The 23,147-nt window shown below is 45.3% G+C and overlaps 1 protein-coding gene across 1 annotated transcript in view; it reads left to right on the forward strand.

Moving 5' to 3' along the window:
* CHD6 (chromodomain helicase DNA binding protein 6) overlaps positions 1-23,147 on the forward strand; it is a 239,720-nt gene that overhangs the window by 160,127 nt on the left and 56,446 nt on the right. Inside the window, exons 16-21 of the mRNA XM_082271900.1 lie at positions 3,040-3,250; positions 9,735-9,930; positions 14,719-14,883; positions 15,314-15,493; positions 21,506-21,616; positions 21,694-21,896. Coding sequence (XP_082128026.1) covers positions 3,040-3,250; positions 9,735-9,930; positions 14,719-14,883; positions 15,314-15,493; positions 21,506-21,616; positions 21,694-21,896 — 1,066 coding nt within the window. The remainder of the gene's footprint in view (positions 1-3,039; positions 3,251-9,734; positions 9,931-14,718; positions 14,884-15,313; positions 15,494-21,505; positions 21,617-21,693; positions 21,897-23,147) is intronic.

Genomic DNA, 23,147 nt, shown 5'->3' on the forward strand with positions numbered 1-23,147 from the left:
CGTAGACGTTCCGTGGGAACTTCGTCTCAGGGAGTGTCTGTGGTCTCAAGGACCAATTTACCATCATGCTTTACAGTCGCTGGGTTTAATGGCCTGGCCATTGAGACCCAAGTACTGAAGGACAGAGGTTTGTCAGCTTCAGTCATTCCTACCCTTATTAAAGCAAGGAAAGCGACTTCCAGCAAAGTTTATTATCACACATGGAAAACTTATATTGCGTGGTGCGAATCTTTAGGATTTCCTCCACGTACCTATTCGGTGTCTCGAATATTGGCCTTTTTGCAACAAGGGGTTGAGCAGAAGCTAGCCTTGAGCACCATCAAGGGTCAAGTTTCAGCATTAGCAATCTTCTTTCAGAAGCCTTTAGCTACCAAATCCTTGGTGCGGAATTTCATCCAGGGGGTGCGGCACCTGGCTCCTCCAGTCCGCGCGCCCTTACCGCCTTGGGATCTTAATTTGGTTTTGTCGGTTCTACAGAAACCTCCTTTTGAAAACATCAGGGAGATTCCCTTGCTTACTTTATCCCAGAAAGTGGCCTTCTTGGTGGCTATTACTTCTGCTCGCAGGGTGTCAGAACTGGCTGCATTATCATGCCAGTCCCCATACCTAGTGATTCATAGGGATAAGGTAGTACTTCATCCTAAGCCATCTTTTCTTCCCAAGGTGGTTTCAGATTTTCATCTGAATGAAGATATTGTACTACCTTCCTTGTGTCCTCAGCCCAAGCATCATCGGGAACATGCGTTGCATTCCTTAGATGTGGTTCGGGCAATCAGGGTATACCTGAAAGCTACGGAATCATTCCGTAAGACGGATTCACTTTTTGTGATCACGGATGGCCCCAGAAAGGGTTTGCCTGCATCTGCCGTGACCATTGCCAAATGGATTAGACAAACGGTGGTACAGGCTTATTCTATTAAGGGTCAGAGTCCTCCGTTCCCTGTTAGGGCGCACTCCACTCGAGCGCTCAGTACTTCCTGGGCCTTTCGCCATCAGGCGTCAGTGGTCCAGGTATGTAAGGCGGCCACCTGGTCGTCAGTACATACCTTTACAAAATTCTATAAAATTGATGTGACGGCATCGGCGGATGCCTCATTTGGCCGCAAGGTTTTGCAGGCCGCAATTTGAGGAGACCGGTGGTCTACCTCGAGGGTTTTTTTCTGTTTGAAAAAAAAAAAAAAAATAGTTTTCTCTTTTTTTGTTGAGTCTCATCATTAAGGATGAGCATTGTAAACTTCTAGTTGGCACCGGTTGGGCCTTCTAGATTGGGATTTGATTTCCATTTTCCCACCCCTCAGTTGTGATACTGCTCTGGGACGTCCCGAAGGAGGTGTATCACCGAGGACTACGTCTGTCAATGAGCGCTAGAGAAAAATGGATTTTTGTAAAATCTTACCGTAAAATCCTTTTCTCTTAGCTCATTGACAGACGTAGTCCCCGCCCCTCTGTTTTTTTGAGTTGGGTTAAAATCTCTAAAGACTGCTTTTTCACATAACTGATTTGCTGAGGCAGAGAGAGAGAGGATATACCCTCTGGGACTGCCCCTGGGGTGTGGCCAGAGCTTTTTAATTTCCTGTCTAGTCCTGCTCCTGTGGAGGCAACATAACCCGAAGGTGGTGTATCACCGAGGACTACGTCTGTCAATGAGCTAAGAGAAAAGGATTTTACGGTAAGATTTTACAAAAATCCATTTTTTTTATTGAGACACAGATCAGTAAAACTCAACCACTGTGCAGCACTGCAAAGTAAGAGTGCTGACGTGTTTTCAAGAATAATTGCACGACCAGCTGTTTTTGGTGGTGACATATTTCAATGATGACATTTCTTTGAAAATATTTGGCAAGAACAATTGCGTTTGATTTACTACCGCTAGATAATCCTTGGCTAGGATGACGGAAAACCTTCATAGACAGCTTCATATGAATTGTCAAGATGAGATTGGCTTTGTATATAACCACAGTAATGTTTAATGTTTCACTTATGGTGAGAACACACAGCCTAAATCAGTGGCCAAGTGTAATGATCAGGTGAGAAACCGCTTAGCATCTCTGCAACAGGGCGATCTGTGATTTTTTTGCCTTTTCTTTTCAGAGAAAAGGAAAGGGGTATTTTGTTATCCTGTTAATTATGCTGATCACATCACAAGCAAGTTTGAGGATGAGCAGACGTCTCACTGCCATCATTTCTAACTGAGACAGCTAATCATCTTTTTACTGTGAATGTGATAGTAATCAGCTAAGTGTCTTATGACTTCACTAGTGAAATTACCACTAGATCTGTGTGGCTGAAATGTGTATCATCTTATTTTTTTGCCAATAGAGTTATAATCCAGTTTCAGTATGTTTTTAAAGAGATACTATCCATGTGGGTGATGTCTGCACTTAGCCCACATCCCATGCATTCTTATCCAGCCACACTCCCTTGTTGTCTCCTTGCACTGCCAGAGAGTAGTCAATCACTAGGCCTGAACACTGCCACACTGAGGGGTGCCATGGCATTATCCCCTAACTCCAACAGAAGAGCTTAGGCAAGCCATAGATTAATCGATTTTCTTTCCTTCCACCGTGGGTGATAGGAAAGAAAATTGCTTAATTCCCCCATCACCAAAGTTTGTGATGGGTGAACGCCTCCTGCATTACTATTGTATCCTGCTGCAGGGGGGGAGCCTTCCGGTCTGGCAGAATTCTGCAAGTGGCTACAACCGGTAGCCACTTGCAGTAATCTAGCTAGATGTATTCGCATGCAGAAAAATTAGACAAGCTGGTTGTACCCAAGTTGATAGATGAATCGACTTTGGTACAGTTAGCCTGCCCATACATGGATTGAAATTCAGCTGGTTCAGCAGGGATCAAATGAATCCATGTATGGCTAACATTAGACTGACAGGGATGCTTCAGCAGGCAGGTGGTGGGGGAGTGTGACTGCATAATTGTATATTTCTGGAGGGGGGGGGGGTGAGCTGTTTGCAGACATTGTTACTTTTCAGGTCTCTATTTATTATGCTGAAAATTTGTTCTAAAAATTTTTACTTTTTTTTAGGTGCTGAAGAAAAGATTTTAGAGGACTTCCGCAAGACGCACAATCCGGATGCCTCAGATTTCCAGCTCCAAGCAATGATACAGGCAGCAGGAAAACTTGTGCTGATTGATAAGCTATTGCCGAAACTCATTATTGGAGGGCACAAAGTTCTCATCTTTTCCCAAATGGTTCGCTGCTTGGACATCCTGGAGGACTACCTCATCCAGAGAAGGTGGGTCACATCTAGTGATCTATATAGAATAAATGGTTAAGCATTGGTATGAAATAGGCTTTAGATGTCTGCTTCTGCTTTTAAGTAGAATTTTTTGTGGTTTCTAAGTGATTTTAAATTGGAGATGCTGGGTTAAGAATTGGTTTTCTTTCTCAGTGTGAAGATATGTCCATATTGTACAGTCTAATTATTCTGGTTAAGACACAAAAGTGAATACAGGAAGGTATACAGAAAAAAAAGGTCATGTCAAAAATGTGGGAGTCCAAGAGAATTTCTTCCAGATAAGTGCTTCGTTCCATATCTATATAGGCATTCAGTTTTTTTCTGCCTAGTCGGGAGTAAGGACCTAGTTCCTTGCTGGGATCTCTGGTCCTAGCATTTATTCTTTTTTAAACTGATTTTTTCCTCTTTTATTATTTTTTGTTCCTGTGAGAACTACAATCAACTGCTGGACTGGGCGAAAACAGACTGGATATTCTAGAGCCTTACGGTCTTCCCAGTCCAGCCAGCAAGCGCGTGCAGACCTCAGCTCCACACTAGGTTAGCTGCGATATAGCCCCACTGGACGGGGGCTGGCCTGTGAGTTAAACGTCTCGTGATGGCGCATATGACCTGGTCCAGGCCTGAGTCACAGCACTCCCATTCCGATGGAGAGGTGGTCTGCCTGGAACAGTGCCCACCCGGTTCCATGATATGGTAAGTAGTCCTTCCCCTGGTGGCCTGTCAGGATGGATGTGGGCCCCTCCCTGGGATGGTCGGACCCCCGGGTTTCCCTCTTTCCCACACAGCCCCCCCCCCCTTTTTTTTTTTTGATACCCCTGTGGACCACCCCCCATCTACCCACATCTAGCTTCCCCCCAGGGGGTGGCCATACCTGTCCAGGATTGCCTGTGAAGTTTTGAAAGGGTAAGAGAGGCGCTGCCAGCAGCTGAACGTGCAGTTTTTAGGGGGAGTTGTCCTGGTTGGGGCTCCTGCTGCGGGTCCCGGGGGCCTCTTGGAGCTGCCATTTTGTCGTGGATGGCTGGCTGTAATACGGCGGCCATGTTTGTGTAGTCTGGCAGCCATTTTCTTGGTGGTTCCCCATTGACTAATGCATCGGCCATGTTTTTGGATACTTGTGGGCGGTGACTGTGGTGGTGGACCTCTAGTGTTGACCCTGGACATGGTGTACAGTGAGTTATTGTGGGATCTCTCTCTACTATAGCAGCGATTCAGCTGTGCTTGGACTTGCAGTGCTGCTAGTGCGGCGGGGGGGTCTTTTCTACTTTTGCCAGGTGGACCCCTGGTTAACATGGAGTCCCTGGAGCAACTTTCACCCCCCAATCTCATCTTAGAGACAGCGGGCCCTTCTGGGTCCCAGTCCACCATGTCTGCAATGGCGGCGGCTTTGGAGTCCTTAGTGTCCAGGGTTGATTTGGTCCTGCAAAAAAAAAGACCAGCAAAAAGCATCCACCGCCCTCACCTGCCTCCTCTGTCTCCTCAGTTTCTGAGTCTGATCTGGCCGCTGGAGTGCTCTGATAGTGAGGATGATTCCTCTTCCACTACAGCCTCGCATGAAAAAGCGCTGGTGGATACACTTATTGTATCAGTGCGGGAAACTTTAAAAGTGAAGGATGCAGCTGCAACGGAGGCACCTTTTCCTTTCTGTACTCGAAAATTCTCTAAAGCGGCAAAGGTTTTTCCTTTTCCCGCCTATTTTGACAAAATTGTCGTGAAACAGTGGGGTTGCCCTAAACGCAATGTAGTGATTCCTAAGCGTTTCGCTAGAAGGTACCCCTTTTAAAGAGTCCCTGGTAAAAAAGTGGATGGTCCCACCTGTGGTGGATTCTCAGGTTTCCAGGCTGAACAAATCCACTCCTTATTCCGGTGGAGGAGTCTTTGGCTTTTAGGGACCCTTTTGATAGAAAAGCAGAGACCTTAGTCCGACACATGTTTACCATGCCGGTGAAGTCCTTAGGCCGGTGTTCACCATTGCTTTGGTGTCCCAGACCTTGACGGAATGGGCTAAGCTTTTGCGCCAGGATCTGGAGGGGGGAACAGCTTCCCCCTGCCTTTGTGAAGCTGGCGGACCAGTTGGTCCAAGGGTTGCAGTTTATCTGTGATGCTTCTCTGGATGCGGCTCCCTTAGTTTCCAGGCTGTCTGTGACAGTAGAGGTCCTTCGGCGCATGATATGGCTGAAATTCTGGTCTGCAGACCAAGCTTCCAAGAAGGCCTGATCGGATCTCCCCTTTGTGGGGGATCATCTGGGTCTTAACTGGATGAAATCCTTAAGGGAGTCACAGGAGGGAGGAGTACTCTCCTCCCACAGACTTCCGGGGGCAAGGAGTCTCGTCGCAGACATGGTCCTTTTTCTCTCGGCTCATAAGCTGCTTTTTCGTCCCTCAAGGTCTAAAGACAAAGGATCCAAATTAGTTTGGACTGTCTATGGGGGTTCCAAGAGGCCCTGGTCTGATAAGCCGAGAGCAGGTCCTTCCTGACCTGCAGACAAGCCCTCTTCTCCCTGATGGGGTGCCCTCATCCGTATCTGAGGTGGTGGGTGATCTTTGTTTTTTTTTTTTCTGGTCCCGTAGACCTCTTTGATTCAAGACAGGTGGGTCCATGAGTTTATATGGTCCGGCTACAAGATTAAATTTTGGTCTTATCCTCCAGAGAGGTTTTTTCCTTCCATCCTGCATTTGTCCCCAGACTGCCTGCGTGGTCTCTTCGGGGCGGTACAAGATTTGCTACTACAAGAGGTGATTGTACCGGTTCCAAGCTCAGAATGTTTTCAGGGTTTTTGATCAAACCGGTTTACAGTTCCCAGGAAGGAAGGCAAAGTTCGTCCAATGCTGGACTTCAAAGCCCTGAACCGCCCTGTACAGAAGTTCCAGAGGGAGTCCATTCGTACAGTAGTGGCATCCCTTCATCAAGGGGATCTTCTGGCCTCTGTCAATATCAAGGATGCTTACCTCCATATCCCGATATGTCAGGCATTAGTGCTTCCTCCGCTTTGCCATAGGCGAGGAGCATTATCAATTTGTTGCATTACCCTTTGGTCTCGCCTCAGCTCCTCGGGTGTTCACAAAATTGTTGGCCCACGGTGTTAGCTTTGTTACGACAGCGGGGGGTTGTGGTACTGGGGAACCTGGACGATCATCTTCTGCAAGCAGAGTCTCCGACTGCCTTAAGGACAACCTGGACCTCCACCAAGTTGGACTATCTGGGTCTGACTCTGGACTCAGCCAGGGTGTTTCTTCCACTGGACAAGTTCCAAAAGCTGCAGGATGCCATTCGACTTCTGTGGTCCAGCAGTCGGTCGTCTCTCAGGACTTAAATGCAGGTGCTGAGCCTGATGGTGTCTATCTTCGAGGCAGTTCCGTTTGCACAGTTCCACATGAGACCTCTGCAGAGAGAAATTCTTGCCAAGTGGGACAAGAATCTACAGTCTCTAGATAATCTCATTATGCTGAGCCGGAGGTACGAGAGGGTCCCTGATCTGGTGGCTTCGTTCTCCGGCTCTTTGACAGGCAAAATCCTTCCTTCCCCTGTACTGGACGATGGTCACCACGGATGCCAGCCTGTCCGGGTGGAAAGGTGTCTTGGGCACGGAATGTGCTCAGGGGGTTTGGACTCTGGAGGAGTCCAGACTTACGATCAATGTACTGGAACTTCGGGCGATCAGACTTTGTCTGGCCCATTGGATGGTTTCTCTTCAAGGGTGTCCTGTACGGATTAAATCGGACAATGCCACGGTCGCGGTATAAGTCAATTACCAAGGAGGCACAAAAAGTGTCCTAGCGGCTCGGGAAGTAGCCGACATTCTAAGTTGGGCAGAACACTTCCTTCCAGCTCTCTCTGCTCTGCATATTCCAGGAGTGGAAAATTGGCAGCCGGATTACCTCCGTCGTAAGGCCTTGGACCAGGGAGAATGGTCACTTCATCCGGAGGTGTTTCATTAGCTGTGTCTCCGATGGGAAACTCCCGAGATGGAATTGTTGGCCTCTCATCTCAACAAGAAGGTACAGAGATTCGTGGCAAGGTCTTGGGATACTCTAGCTGACACCACGGACGCATTAATGGCTCCTTTATGGCCAGTACCATCTTTCCCCCTCTGAAACTTCTGCCGAGACTTCTGCGGAGGATCGAGGCAGAAGGAATTCTGGTCATCCTAGTGGCCCAGACTGGCTTTGCCGCTCTTGGAAAGCGGATCTAATTCAGCTGGTCGCCAATGTTCCTTGGTGACTCCCTCTCAGAGAAGACCTATTGACCCAAGGGCCGAATTTCCATCCTGCTTTACAGTTGCTGGCTTTAACAGCTTGGCTTTTGAAAGCCGGGTGCTGAAGGATAGGGGGTTGTCTGACTTGGTGATTCCCATGCTGTTAAAAGCAAGGAAATCTACCTTTTAGGAAGATTTACCATCACGCCTGGAAGTCGTACATTGCTTGGTGTGAGTCTCTGGGGGTTTCTCCCTGTTCTTTTTCAGTGGCTTGAATTTTGACGTTCCTCCAAAGAGGTGTGGAGCAGCGCCTTGCCTTGGGTACCATCAAGGGCCAGGTTTCGGCCATGGCGATTTTCTTTCAACATCCTTTTGGCTACGCATTCCTTGGTTTGCACCTTTGTTCAGGGGGTTCGCCACTTGACTCCACCTGTGCGGACTCTGTTGCCTCTGTGGGAATCTTAATTTGGTACTGTCGGTTCTTAAGAAACTCGCCTTTTGGAAATATTTGCGAGATTCCTCTGCTTACATTGTCCCAGAAGGTAGCCTTCTTGGTGGCGATTACTGCAGAGTCGGAGCTGGCTGCTTTGTCTTGTCGTTCACCTTATTTGGTGGTTCACAGAGATAAAGCGGTGCTTTGTTTTTTTCAGTCATTCCTTTCTAAGATTGTGGTAAAGCTTTTCCCTGCCTAGTATCCTACTTCTGTAGGGGGTAGAATAACACAATGGTCAAGGAGATTCTGGCGCTGTGACCATCAATGAACATCAGAGAAAAGGATTTTACCTACATTTTAAGACAAAAATCCAATTTTTTTTGCTAGAAAATTACTTAGCACACCCAAACATTAAATTTTTTTTTGTAAGCAGAGACCCTATAGAATAAAATGGTGTGTGTTGCAATTTTTCTGTAACACGGTGTTTGCACAGCAGTTTTTCAAATGCAATTTTTTGGGAAAAAAAACACTTTCATGAAAAAAAAAAAAAAAAACAGTAAAGTTAGCCCAATTTTTTTATATAATGTGAAAGATGATGTTGCACCAAGTAAAAAGATACCCAACATTTCACTCTTTAAAATTGCGTCTGCCCGTGAAATAGCGGCAGCACTACAGTGCTTAAAATTCTCCATGGGCGAAGCTTTAAACGCCTTTACAGGTTACCAGTTTAAAGTGACACAGGAGGTCTGGTGCTAGAATTATTGCTGTCGCTCTGACGTTCGCGACAATACCTCACTTGTGTGCTGCGATCACCGTTTACATATGCGTGCAGGAGTAACGCATGCGTTCGCATTTGCGCGTAAGCATGGTGGGATGGAGGCGCTTTAAATTTTTTTATTTATTTTATACCAAATTATTATTTTCTTTTTTACATTTAGTTTTTTTTATTTTTATTGTACAAACGTTATTGCTATCACAAGGGATGAACAACATCCCTTGTGATAGCATGGGCCGTGACAGGTCCTGTCTATGGAGAGATTTGGGGTCCATTAAAATTGGCACTTCCTATACAACTCCAGATCGTCCTCCTTATCGCCGATGATGAATTTCTCAAACACCGTATCCAGGAAAAACAATAAGGACTCTCATAGTGAAGTATGTAATAGGAACCAAATTTATTCAAAATCTGATGCACTTGCATATGGAAGACTTGTTTCAAGCATGACAAATGCAAAGCCGCAGTCTCCGAGTGAAAACGCTGCTTCCTCGTTCCGCCTGCGCTTCACCAGGACCCGGAAGTGACGAGGTAGCGTGATTGCATTCCAACATCCCTACGGGACGTCCTATGGGACGTTATTGTAATTGTGGCGGTAGTGCTTCACGATTATCCTGCCAGTTCCATGCTAGAATGGTCAGTTTACAGCCCCTGTCTATTAGAATCATCTTTAGCAGTGCAACACCTGGCAGGTGGACTGGGAAAGTAGGTTAGGGTGCCCCTCAGAATGATAATGAATAATGAATGACATCCTAACATGCGTTCCTGTAGCACACTGGTGTGAATGAGCCCTAAAGAAAATTGTAAGAGTTTGAATACCTCTTTGTTTCAATTCACCTAGCACCTAACGCATTTACCCTGTTAACCTATAAGTTCAATTATTTGTAAAACAATATATAGGTCTAAAACCATAACTTGGCTTTGAACTTGTACATTTTTATTAACAAAATCAAATCTAATTAGGATTATAGATTCCCTGTAAAAGTACCTATTCATGTAGTATCAACTATTTGATAATTGTGCGTTATCTGTACTTTGCCTGTATTCATAGCTGCCATTACAGCTTCTTTTTTGTTACAGATATACATATGAGCGAATAGATGGAAGAGTGCGAGGTAACCTCCGGCAGGCAGCCATTGACAGATTCTGTAAACCAGACTCTGATCGTTTTGTATTCCTGCTCTGCACTCGGGCTGGAGGTTTGGGAATCAACTTGACAGCTGCCGACACTTGTATTATCTTTGATTCTGATTGGAACCCTCAGAATGATCTGCAGGTAATTTGTGAATCCTATATATAGTGGGAATGATTTCCCACAGTAATCCAAGTGTTTGCTTTCATGGCAAGCTTTCTGGCAAGCTTTCTGGCCTGCAGTGTGAATGACGGCTGGAATTCGGCTGCTATGTATGGCCAGCACGCTTCTATCTTCCCAATTAAATGTCTCATTTTTATTTCCAGATTTCCTTTCCTTTTTTATTTCTGTTTAAGGATTCTGTTGAACAACTCTTTGTGAAATACCATTTATTGTTCATGGGGTTTCTATGTCCCTAGCCGTCAGACATGTATCAGGAAAATAAAAATCAGTATGTGTATGTCTACACATCTTCAGCATTCCATGGTTGGGAATGGCAGACAACAAATTTGTTAGTATCTGAATTAGGAGTTGGTTAATTTGGATATTAAACTGGAAGAAAAGCCAAACATGAACTATTCCTAAAAATATCCTTTCTCTTTCGTTCATCAATGGACACATCGCTCCATAAATCATAACTACTGGGTTATATTGCCTCCTCCAGGAGTAGGACTAGGCAGAACAAAAAACACCTGGCTACGCCCATGGGCCATCCTCAGCTTGGTATATAACCCCCCCTCTCTGCTTTAGGTAATAAGTTTGAATCTGTCTAGTCATTAGTAAGGATCTAGGCTCCCAGCATTTTTTTTCTCCTCCCTTACATATTTTGTTTTTTCTCTTGGGAGATCTACAATTAACTGCCGGGCTGGGCGACGGGCTGGACAGCCCAGCCCAGCCAGCGCGTGCAGACTGCAGCTACGCACTAAGGTCGGCCGCGACATAGCCTCACGGATAGAGGCTGGCCCGTGAGTTAAATATCCCGCAGGGTCGCATACGACTGGGCTTGGGTCTGAGTCGCAGCGGTTCCTTGGCCGACAGCGCCCCTACTTCGATGGCGAGGTGGTGATTAGGCACATTCTGTGGCTTAAGAATTGGTCCGCAGACTAAGCCTCTAAGAAAGCTCTCATTGATCTGCCCTTTCAAGGCGATCACCTGTTTGGGGCTACCCTGGATAACATCATTAAAGGTATCACGGGGGGTGGGGAAGAGTACCCTTCCGTCCATAGTCTAGGAAAGGGAAGGAGCCTCATCACAGATGGGGGCCCTCCTGCTCAGCACACAGAAAATTATTTTGTGCTTCTGGGACGGGAGAGTAAGAGAAATAGATCTTTCAAATCTTCCCTGGGAGGTTCCAAGCATCCTTGGTCTGGTAAGCCTAGAGCTAGCTTCCACAGATCTGCAGACAAGACCCCTTCAGCATGAAGGTCTGCCCTCACCCATTATTGGGGTGGGGGGACATCTTTGCTGGTTTCTGGCCTTGTGGACCTCCTTCATGAGCATCAAAGGGTTCCACGAAATGATTATTTTGGGGGTACCCAGAAAGGGAGACAAAGCTTGTCCTTTTCAGGTTTTTCAGGTCCTGGGTTTCCTTGTGCAGATTTATTTCCTCCAAAGGTTCAGGTGATGTCAACTACCTAAGGTCCCCCCTATCCCTGTCCAGGGAATTGATTTACCTAGGTCTGATTCTAATTCTCACCAGAGTGATCTCTCCTCCGGACAATCTGATCTGTGATTCACTGGCTGCTGTCACACAGATTGTCCTCTTTGCAATTTTGCATACAGGTTCTGAGTCTGGTGGTATCCACCTTAAAGACAGTTTTGTTTGCACAGTCCTACATGCAGCTCCTTTAGTAGGTTCGGCTTCACAGGAGGATACCAAGGTTCGTAGCGAGATAACGGGTTCCTCTGGCAGCCGCCGCAGGTGTCCAAGGGCCACGGTAAGGCAAGTATCATCCTCGGCACAGGCTTCTTCCGAGAGAAGACCAGGTGTCCCAAGGGCTGATCTACCATCCAGATTTACAGTCGCTGGTTTTAATGGCTTAGCTATTTAGAGCCAGGTACTGAGGGATAGTGGTCTGTCTTGATCAGTGATCCCTCCTATGGTGAAGGCGAGGAAGTCGTCTTCCATCAAGATACACCATCGTACGTGGAAAAGCATGCATTTCTTGGTGTGAGTTGATTGGCACTCATCCTCGATCCTTTTCTGTGGCTCCAATCTTAAGCTTTCTTCAACAGGCTGTTGATCAGAAATTGGCCTTGAGTGCCATCAAGGGCCAGGTGTCTTCCCTGGCAATCTTTTTTAAGCGACCCCCCTAGCCATGCACTCTCTTTCGTTTGTACCTTCATTCAGGGGGTTCCACATTTGGCTCCACCTGTATGGTCTCTTTTGCCACTATGGGATTTAAATTTAGTACTTTTGTTTCTCCAGAAACCTGATGGACAGCCTGTCCATTTTCATCTGATCTGACCTGCTGGACGGATGGCGAACGTATCACCATCAGTCTGTTCTCAGCGGATCTTTTCGGATTGGATGCCAGGCGGGTGTCAGCAGACACATCTCTGCTGACATATTCTGCTCCCTCATAGAGTAGAATGGGTGGCCCGATCAGGTCCACCTGAAAAACGGACAGGTGGATCTGATCGGTCCGATCGTCTGAAAGGGGCCTAAGGGAGCGCTTAATGATGACTGTGAATTCCCGTGGCCATTACATCACGCACAGGCTCCCATTGAACACAGTCAAACCTCAGCACTCACTGTGCCTGATATCCAATACCATGGCAATGTTTCAAGCAATGCTGCTCTCCTCAAGCAGGGAAACTCCAGAGCACTATAAACAAGAAAAAGCAGGGCGCAAAAATTTTAACACCAAAATAAATTTATTTAAAAGCCAAAAAAATACTCACAAATATATAAAGATATAAAAGCCCATCAAATCATAACTCCAGAACAGAGGATACCCTGATGTCTGTAGTTGGGAAGCTGATGCTCTGAGGAAGGACGCTTGTCTCCTGAAACGTGTCCGCTTCCTAACTACAGTCATCGGGTTATCCTTTGTGCTGGAGTTATGATTTTATGTTTTTTTTCTATCTTCATATGTTTGAGTATTTTTTTTTTTTTGGCTTTTTAATGAATTCATTTTGGGGTCATCGGTAATGCACCCTTCTTTTTCTTGTTTATAGGTTCCCATGGCACAGGCGTTGTTGGCATTCCCTCCCTTGCAGCAGCCACTCACTGACACAGGAGAAAAAAAAAAGAAGTACAAAGATCTTTTTTACACAGGGTATGCAGGACAGGTATGAGGAAAGAGGGGAAAGTTTTTAAGAAAAGTTAGTGTTAGGCTTTTCTTCCACTTATGTAATGACACTGCCAGTAATTTCTTAAGAGCATTAACCGTATCAATTTGAGATCTATCTCTCGGTATCTAACCAGGAATTCTGTGTTAAAGGATGAGTCAATGACAGAGCAGGATCTGGATGTACTCGTAGATCATAGATTAATTACTTATTGGAATGCAAAGCAAATTCATGTTTTACAGCAAGCAAGCAGAATGTTTTCCTTGTATTAAAAGGGGCAAAGACTTGAGAGAGAGAGAATCTTTCACATGTCAGTTTTGGCTGCAAGGTCACAAAAAAGATGTTACAGATCTGGAAAGAATTCAACATAGGGTGACTAAATCTGTAAGGGCATAGAAGCATAGAAAGACCGCTGTTAAAGATTTGCTGAACTGAACCTATTGGCCCTTGAAGTGGGACAATCAAGAAGGGTAGGGGTGTGAGAGGAACTGGATGTGTTTCTAAAGCTGGCTATATACCGATCAGTCCAGCAGGGACCAGCCAAAGTTCAATCAGTATGTGGATCTACCCATTCTGTTTAATCGACATCTGTCAAAGGGACGTGTTGTATATATTTTATTGATCAGCGGCTGCAGCAGGATTCTTCCATCCACCTTTGTGTAGATGTAGGAATCTGTTGTTAGTTTTAACTTTTGCTTTATTTCCCATTCAGTCTGCCAGCTGAAAAAAAAACAATTAACACATTGTAACTGCTATTAACATTTGTGAGAAATACAAATATATTTTGTTGATCAAGGGAGTGTTCAGTTGCCTGTGGAAATCAGGAAAGGTCCTCTTCCTGTTAGAGGAGATGGGAGCAAAAGTTTTTTTTTTTTTGTAGGACTCGGAGGTTGTAATTTTAATATTTTTGTTTTCTTTGGTTAAAGCGGAGTTCCGTCCATGAAATTTTTTTTTCAATAAAAATACCCCCGGGACAGTCAGGGCTAGTACATTAAACAATTGATAGCCTCTGCACTGTCCCGGGTTGCACTTACCTTTTAGAAGAAATACTTACCTTGAAAATTTATTCTCCAGCGCTGCCATCTCGGATGTGGGCAGCTGAAGCCAACGCGTCCTCTTCTACGTCCTCTTCTCCCAAAATGCACCTGCACCGGCCCCACTTGTCAATTACGGTGCGGGCACGTCCTCCCTCCATGCCCAGAAGCTGTTTAGCAGGGAATGAGCGTCCGTAGCAGGGAATGAGCGTTCGCACCGGAAGTGACGAGCGGGGCCGGTGCAGGCGCATTGATTCCTGGGATCGATGACGTTCAGCTCCCAGGAATCAATGCAAAGAGGAAGTGACGGCGCGGGCCGCGGCCGCAGAGGGAGGAAGTGGAAGAAAGGTGAGTATATTTTTCTTCAATAACAAGGTAAGTAAAAAAAAAAAAAAAATCGTAACCATTTCTTTTGCAGGTGACCAAAAGCGATTTTGTGGCCGGAACTCCGCTTTAAACACCTCCTATAGTTGCTGGTCCTATATTATTCCAGGGTTTGTAGTGGCCTGCTTTCTGACTCTTTGGAGACAAGAATTTGAAGCCTAAATTGTGTGCTAGAAATTCTCTTGTATTGACCGCTTTGACTTGTGTGTGATGTTTTTAGGCCCAGGCACGATGTCATCGTATTGGTCAGAGCAAGGCGGTGAAAGTGTACCGTCTGATAACAAGGAACTCTTATGAGCGGGAGATGTTTGACAAGGCAAGCTTAAAACTAGGATTGGACAAGGCAGTTCTACAGGACATCAACAGAAAAGGAAACACTAATGGGGTATGTTTCATGCATTACTCGATTACTAAAATAAATTGCTCCTTTCAAAGAAGAATTTAGATATTTACCTCTCCTACAGCCTGTGCTGCAGATTGCTGCAGTTGAATTTCCAGACACTGGCACTTTAAGGTTCGCTGTTCACCCACTGCACTAAGTAGTTTAATTTGCTGGTCCCTACGTCACTGCTGTACAGTGGCAGTCCTCTAGAGCGGGGTGGACAGTTTTCCAAACTAAAGATAACAAATGGTTTCATGATTTATGGCATGTCTTTCTTCTTATAGCCTAATCTTAAAATAAGAGTTCAGATATGAGGTTTTTTTTTTTTGTAGTTTTCAAAAACATTATATAAGCTTAAAATCCTCTTTAATTTGTGTATTCTAATTTAGAGGTTTTCCAGTTCTCTCAAATGTATTTCTTTGTTCCTCTCTAGGTGCAACCGTTGTCCAAAATTGAGGTTGAGGATCTCCTCCGGAAGGGAGCATATGGTGCTTTGATGGATGAAGAGGATGAAGGTTCCAAATTCTGCGAAGAAGACATTGATCAGATTCTGCAGCGAAGAACACAAACCATCACTATCCAGTCTGAAGGGAAAGGCTCAACATTTGCCAAGGTAATGCAGAAGCAAGATTAACATTTGTTATTATATATTATATTATATTTCATATTCGTACATCACAGGGCTTGATCATTTATGACTACTTTGGTTATGCTGCCACCCTTTGGTAATTGGACATAGGGGAATCATAACCACGTTCAGATCACCTGAGTTTGTTTTTAGCTAATGTCCTTAGGTGATGGATTTGCCTTCAGATATCTCTCTGAAGGCTTTTCTTGTCAAGGCTTCGTCTTAATTTTCTGGTCTGTTCCAAACACGCCTGATTGGATGGAGGAGGGTTTATAGTTGGCGCTGGATCCTGCGAGCCGCAATCTCCTGGGTGCAGTATATCTGATGACCTTGCTCGTCAGGTGCTATACTGGCCCAGGGCAGTGTTCCCCATGGAGAGGAGTAAAGTTCCTGATGAACCTGCGGGGAGCACCTGCTTTGATGGGTGAAGATTGGGCTTTTTGGCTCTGTAGCTATGGACTCGTGAGTGCCTCTGATGTAATAGTGAAGCATGTGGTAGTCTCCTTGGCACTGTTCCCCGTGTTCTGTGGCATTTTGGGCAGTTGTTCCCATGGGAGGGGACATATGGCAGTGGCGGAAGACAAAAGGGATGGTGTTGAACTCCCCTGCACATGCATGTGCACCATTTTGTGCCAGTTCCCAGGTGCAGTACACTTGCATTTTGAGCTCCTGGTCCTGTACTGGTTGCACCACACTGGAATGAACTCTGAATCAGCATCATTCTACCTTAAGTCCTGCTCAGCTGCAGTTGTCACTACTTTACCAGGTACAGCAAGTATTCAAACCCTTTTCTCCTGGGGGTGACTTGCCACTTGCCAGGTGTTTTGGCATAGGCCAACACTTCTCTCAGCTGGGTGGCTACTTCTCTTTGCGATTCACAGGCCTTTTTAGCCCTCAGCAAGCCATGTCATGCAGACAGTGAGATTAGAGGGAAAGAAGATGGGATGGGCTGCCAAATGCCTCACCAGGTAGGTAGGACCCCCTTCTAAGTTCCCCTTGCCTTGGCTTCCCAAAGGGTCAAATTAGCTCTGAATCCCTACACTTATCTGGTAATTTGCACTGTTTTAAGGGCACAGTCCTACAATTTTTGTGTCAAGGAAGACATTTTTTGCAGCTATATCCAGGCTGCGTGATCAGCTCTCAGAAGTTCTCCCTGGTTTGGAATGCCTAGGAAGCAAACATAAGGCGGTCTTTCTCTCCTTCCCTTTTGCGGGAGCATGAGGCATCGGAGGTACTACATAATGATATGGAAACTGTTGAGGATCAGGGATCCCCTGTGGACAAGTCCTCCCAGGCAGAATCTGAGTCCAGGTCCATCTCAAACAGAAAACAACGGTGGGTTTGCTGGCAGATGTGGTGAGCACTATTATGAGGTTACCACTGTAGTAATTCTCCTCCTCCCCTAAAGTCGTGGTTTTGGGTCCTGGCAACCATAAAAAGAAAAATACCAATTCCCTTCCAGTGCGCCCTAACTTAGGTATGCTGATTGGGCTCACCCAAAGAAGGTGTTTTCACCATTAAAGTGTTTTGCTCAGTATCCCATGGAGAAGAAATTCTACAAGAAATGTCGGTTGTCTTGCTGTTGAGCTTGCTATTACCTACTTTAATTGGATCCTGTTATTCCTGGAGGATGAGGTCCAGGTCTTTAAAAATATTAGGGGTAAGAGGTTAGGACAGGTTAGGAGAAGGATCGTATGGCTCAAGTTTGGTCAGTGGGAACATCTCTGAAAAGCAAACCCAAAGGCTGCCTTTTAAGGGCGAACACTTGTTTGAAACCATCCTTGGATGCCTTTTATCTTGAAGGTGACTGTGAGGAAATGCATGCTCTTTCCGCTAAAGAGAAGGGGACAGGTGAGAAACTTGACGCCTTCTGAATCCAATAAAAGTTCCTGTCATAAGCAACAAGCCTCGGGCTCTAAGCAAAAGCCTACATCCCAGGTTCGTAAGAAGAGCTAGACCCCATGTCCTCTAGTTCTAGAAGCAAATCCCCCTCACAGTGTAGGGGTGGTCCAAATTACATTGGTGGGGGGATGTCTATTGGCCTTCGTGGCAACCTGGACTTGCAACTGGGTCTGCAGTTTGGTGTCTGAAGTCTAAGAGCTGTAGTTTTGCTGCTTTCCCCCTGTGTGCTTTATTTGCTCAAGGGTATCTTCAAATCCACAAAAAATAGTTTTCTTTGCAACCCTGGAAAGACTGCTGGCTTGAGGGGTCATTGCACCTGTGCCGACAGGTGTCACTGGATATCAAGGATGCTTTTTCACACATCCCGATTTTACAGCCTCACCAACAATTTCTGAAATCGTCAACTCCTCAAACTATCACTTTGTGGAGTTGCATTTTAGCCTGTCTATGCCTCCCAGAGTGTTGTAGCAAGGTGTCGACTCCTCTGGGTTCTGGGGTTGTTGAGGACCTGCGGTATCCCCTTTGGTGGGGTACCTGGATGACCTGCTTCTCATAAAGCTGCTGGTTCAGAAAGGGACTTCAGATGTCCAGCAGACTTTACAAGTCATTGACAGGTTTGGCTGAGTGCCTAACCTTCAGAAGTACACCTTGGTTTTTACACAACATCTAAGGTACTTAGAATTTAGTACTCAACATGGCACAGGTGAAAGTACTACTTCCACAAGAGAAATGACAGTCTCTTCAATCCCAGGAGCCTCTGAGGTTGTTGCATGAGGGTACTAGAGGAAATTATAGCAGAACCCTTTCCGTCTGGTACAAACCTCAATACTCCTCATATCTACCAATGCATCTGACTCCCAAGAACAGGTTGGCTGTGGAATGGTGGCTATCCGTGTGGCTGCTAGATACCAGCAAATCCTTCCTTCTGGTGAATTTAAAGATCTTGATGGCTGATGCCAGCTTGTCGGGCTGAAGCAGGTGTTCTGGAAAAGCTATTGGTTAAGAGAATGTGGTTTCCAGAGGAGCAGAAGTTGCCAGACTGTATCCTAGTTCTATGAGCAATTTGGCTGGCTCTTTAACACTGGTCTGTCTTCTCTCCCCATTAGGGTGCAGCGGGACAATGCCACAGCTGTACATCAACTACCAAGGAGGGACAAGAATCTGCGCCGCTCAGGAGGAAGCAGACCTAAACTTGTCTTGGGCAGAACATTAAGTTCTGACCCTCTCCGCTATGCACATTCCTGGCATCAAAAATTGGCAGGCGGACTTTCTCAGCCGTTAGCAGCTGAATCCTGGAGAATTTGCCCTTCAAAGGCCCATTCCACCAGGAGTGTTAGTGCTTCCCAGGCTACTCAGCATTAAGCTTCTTATGTTAAAGTTTGTAGGGCTTCAACCTGGTCTTCTCTTCACATGTTTAATAAGTTCTGCCAGGTGGATGTTTAGTCCACTGCAGATGCTAGTTTTGGGTGGAAGGTCTTGCAGGCACCTTTTGTATTGGAGCTTCCCCTTGTGGGTTATATACATATTTTTTGCCTGGCTGCTGTTTTGTCCACCTCTTATGTTCAAACCAAGTGGTTGGGAATATCAAGTCCTCTCTGCTCTGTACGATTTTAGGAACTACAATTTTTTTAGAAACTAGGATTTTTGGTTTACTTGTAAAATCCTTTTCATGGAGGACATGACAGGACACAGATCTCTCCCCTCTTGCCTGTTCATCATTGCTTGCTTTCTAAAAAGAAAAGCTAAGCTAAGCCTGTTATGCCTAGACAGGGGCATTCCTGCTGAGGATCTGATGAAGTCCGCAGTAAATGGTTTGTGAACATTGAAGCTTTTATGATTTTCAGTTCTTTCCAATCTTCTATCAATTTTGTACAATTCAATAAAACTGGTTGCAAAAACAACTTGGTTGTGCTGGGACATTGCATTGCAATTATAGTTCTATTATATAAAAGATAAAAAACTTCTACCTTTTTCAACCACTTTAAAGTGATTGTAAAGTCTCCTTTTTTAAATAACAAACATGTTATACTTACCTGCCCCCCTGTGCAGTGGTTTTGCACAGGCCAGCCTGGATCCTCCTCTTCTTGGATGCCTCTTTGCTGCTCATAGCCCCTCCCTTGAGTCGAGTGCCCCCACAGCAAGCAGCTTGCTATGGGAGCACCAGAGCTAAGTTGCAGCTCCGTGTGTCCATTCAGATAGGGATCTGCTATTCGGCCCCACCCCCTCTTTCTCCTGATTGGCTGACTGACTATAACAGTTGCGGGAGCCAATGGTGCCGCTGCTGTGTCTTAGCCAATCAGGAGGGAGAGTCCCAGATGGCCTAGGGACTGGTGGACATCGCTGGACAGAGATGGGGTTCAGCTAAGTATTAGGAGGTGCTGGTAAGCATTAAGGGGTGCTGGGGATGCTGCTGCACACAAAAGGCTTTTTATCTTAATGCATAGAATACATTAGCATAAAAAACCCTCTACCTTTACAACTCCTTTAAGTCAATGGGAGTGCATCAAAAGCGCTTTAGGGCTCTCAAGCTGAACAAAAGCGCATCAAAAACTGATCAGTGTGAAAGGGCCCTTCTGGCTTCACACATAGAGAGAAAACATTTTTAAAATACTGATATTAAAACATATTTTAAATTAAGCTATTCACATTCCCATGCCTATACAAAATTGTTTCCCGTAAGTGTTTGGACTTTTTAGGCACTTTTGCGTTTGATAAAGAAATGTGAATAAAAATTATGTATTTTATTTGTTAACAATGTTAACATGACACAATGTATACAGGGTAAGATCAACTGCGAATACAGTGTTTTTCAATATTTCAGTTTTTTGAATGCAGTGAATACAGTATTCGCAGTTGATCTTGCTTTGTATACATTGTGTCATGTTAACCACTTCAATACCGGGCACTTTTCCCCCTTCCCGCCCAGGCCAATTTATAGCTTTTAGCGCTGTTGCAATTTGAATGACAATTGCGCGGTCATGCAACACTGTACCTAAACCAAATTTTATGTAATTTTTTTCCCCACAAATAGAGCTTTCTTTTGGTGGTATTTGATCACCATAAGGTTTTTTCTTTTTCGCTGTCAGGCACGAACTGTGGAAAGCCGATCAACGGCTCTTCCTATTTACAATGTGACCAGCTGTGATTGGACACAGCTGGTCACATGGTAAATAGCCTTTGTCAGTAGGCTCTTTACCGAGATCGGAGATCCGAGTGACACGCCACATCACCGACCACCGCTCTGCGCGCCCCCCAGGGGGGGCGCATTATCCTGCTGCCGTCATATGAAGTCCAGTGAGGATAATGTAACCACCTTCCCGCCGTCATTTGCCTATATGGCGGGCGTGAAGTGGTTAACATTTTCATGTATTTTTTGTATATGCAATTTTTTAATAAGTACACATAAAATGCATACATTTTTATAAATATTTCTTTATTTCTTATGATCAAACACAAAAGTGCCTAAAAAGTCCCAACGCTTAGGGGAAACTATTTTGTATAGCTCATGAGGGATGTGGCACAGCAGAGTTTAACCACTAGTATTTTGATGATAACTTCCTATGCATGTCCAGGGAGGAAATCCAACTGGAGCAATGGTCTCCATTGAATGATTTCACCTCACCCCCTATTCTGATGGCAGCTGTGAAATTGTTATTCCAAAGCTTTCTTTTCACCTGGTCAAAGAGGGTGAATCTCCACAGCAGGTACACCAACTGCAGTAAAAACCTGACAGAGTGCGACGACTCCTTGCTCGGTCCAAAACTAGAAAAAATGTTGTCTATGAGGGAATGTCTTCGGCCATAACATGAGGAACACCTCATTCCTAACAATCATAATAGGGTTTAGTTTGTTGATCCATTCTTATTTTTACTGTATATAAATTGTATACATAATCTGCTATGTAGTTGGTGGTTCCTCCTTGTCTTTGTATGCCAGTGTTGTAAAAATGTACAAATGTAAATTACTATTTATTTGATGCGTCTTGCAAGCAAAGCCACAGGAAGGCAGTTGTGTGGTGTTGGGCATCTGCACATACTGTTAGAGCCCAATGATATAAGTCCAGTACTCTAAACTGAAAAACGTCTCCTCCTTCAGGCCAGTTTTGTGTCATCTGGTAATAGAACAGACATCTCTCTGGATGACCCTAACTTCTGGCAGAAATGGGCGAAGATTGCTGAGCTGGACACAGATGCCAAGAATGAAAAGGTAAGCAGATTTTCACAAAGCAAAGCAGCATTTTACCCCTTATCAAATATAACTGACCCTTCACTTTGATCATTTAGGATAGTTTAGTCATTGACCGCCCTCGTGTGAGAAAGCAAACCAAACATTACAACTCCTTTGAGGATGACGAGCTGATGGAATTCTCAGAGCTTGAGAGTGACACAGAGGAGCGACCAACAAGGTCACGGCGACTGAATGAAAAAACACGCCGTTATCTACGGGCAGAATGCTTCAGGGTGGAAAAGAACCTGCTCATATTTGGGTAAGTGGTTGTCTTTATCAAGAATGAAATGCCTAACCTTTTTGGTTTGGCAGTTGTTTTGACTAGGGCAGGGGATCTGGACTGGGGGTGTCCATACTTCTTCAGAGTATAGAAACTAAAGGATGAGAGCATGGGCCTAATTTAAAAAATGTAAATTGGATCCTCTGCATTTTTTAACTTGAAATCAAAGTGGAGGGATAGGTTTCATGTGCCAAATGACATGTGAGTAACATTGTCAGTATCTGGATCTCTTTTAAAAGCATAACTGCAAAAACTCTTGCTAGTTGTGGCTAGCTTTGTGTATTTGTAATTTACTGGTTTTATATAAATATGATAAAATCCTTATAATATTCTTTCAGCTATTCTGTCCTGCACGCCGGTGGTATGCATAAATGCAGCCTCTCGGCAGGTCTTAAAGCGGAGTTCCACCCTGGGAAAGTTATTTTTTAATAAAAATACCCCCGGGACAGTCAGGGCTAGTGCATTCCACAATGGCTAGCCTCTGAACTGTCCCGCGTTGCACTTACCTTTTAGAAGAAATACTTACCTTGAAAATGTATTGTCCAGCGCTGCCATCTCAGGTGTTGGCAGCTTGAAGCCAGCGCGATCCTCTTCAGTGTCCTCTTCCGTCGTCTTCGGTCCCACGATGCACTGCACCGGCCCCCGCCATCACTTCCGGTGTCGCAGCGTCATCCCTGCACAGCTTCTGGGCATGCCCAGAAGCTGTTTAGCAAGGTATGACGACGCCTGCACCGGAAATGAGGTCGGGGCCGGTGCAGGCGCATTGATTCCTGGGAGTGATGACGTTCAGCTCCCAGGAATCATTGCAAGCCAGGAAGTGACGAATCGCCATGGCCGCCGAGGGGAGGAAGAGGAAGTAAGGTAAGTATATTTTCTTCTAAACAAGATAAGTAGAGAAAAAAAAAATTGCGATTATCCATTTGTTTTTCAGGTGACCCGGAGCAAGAAGATGGAGGTAAGTATAATTTTAGGGTGGAACTCCGCTTTAACGCCGCACGTCCGCATATATGCGTACCAGAATGTAAACACAGCTGTGCCGAGAGCCTTATTGGTGGCTAAAAGCTCCCGATCTCCACTTGTGATCGGGAGCTTTCCGTTCATGTGACGATGTGACAGCCAGTCATGGCAGTTACATGATCCGAAACCCCACCCCCTACCTCCTGGTATTAGAAACCTCTTAAAGGGCCGTAGACGCCGACATTAAGGGGTTAACTATATGTAAAGTGAAAA

Source organism: Pelophylax lessonae (assembly GCF_965119305.1).
Source record: "Pelophylax lessonae genome assembly, chromosome: 11".
Classification (NCBI taxonomy): Eukaryota; Metazoa; Chordata; class Amphibia; order Anura; family Ranidae; genus Pelophylax; species Pelophylax lessonae.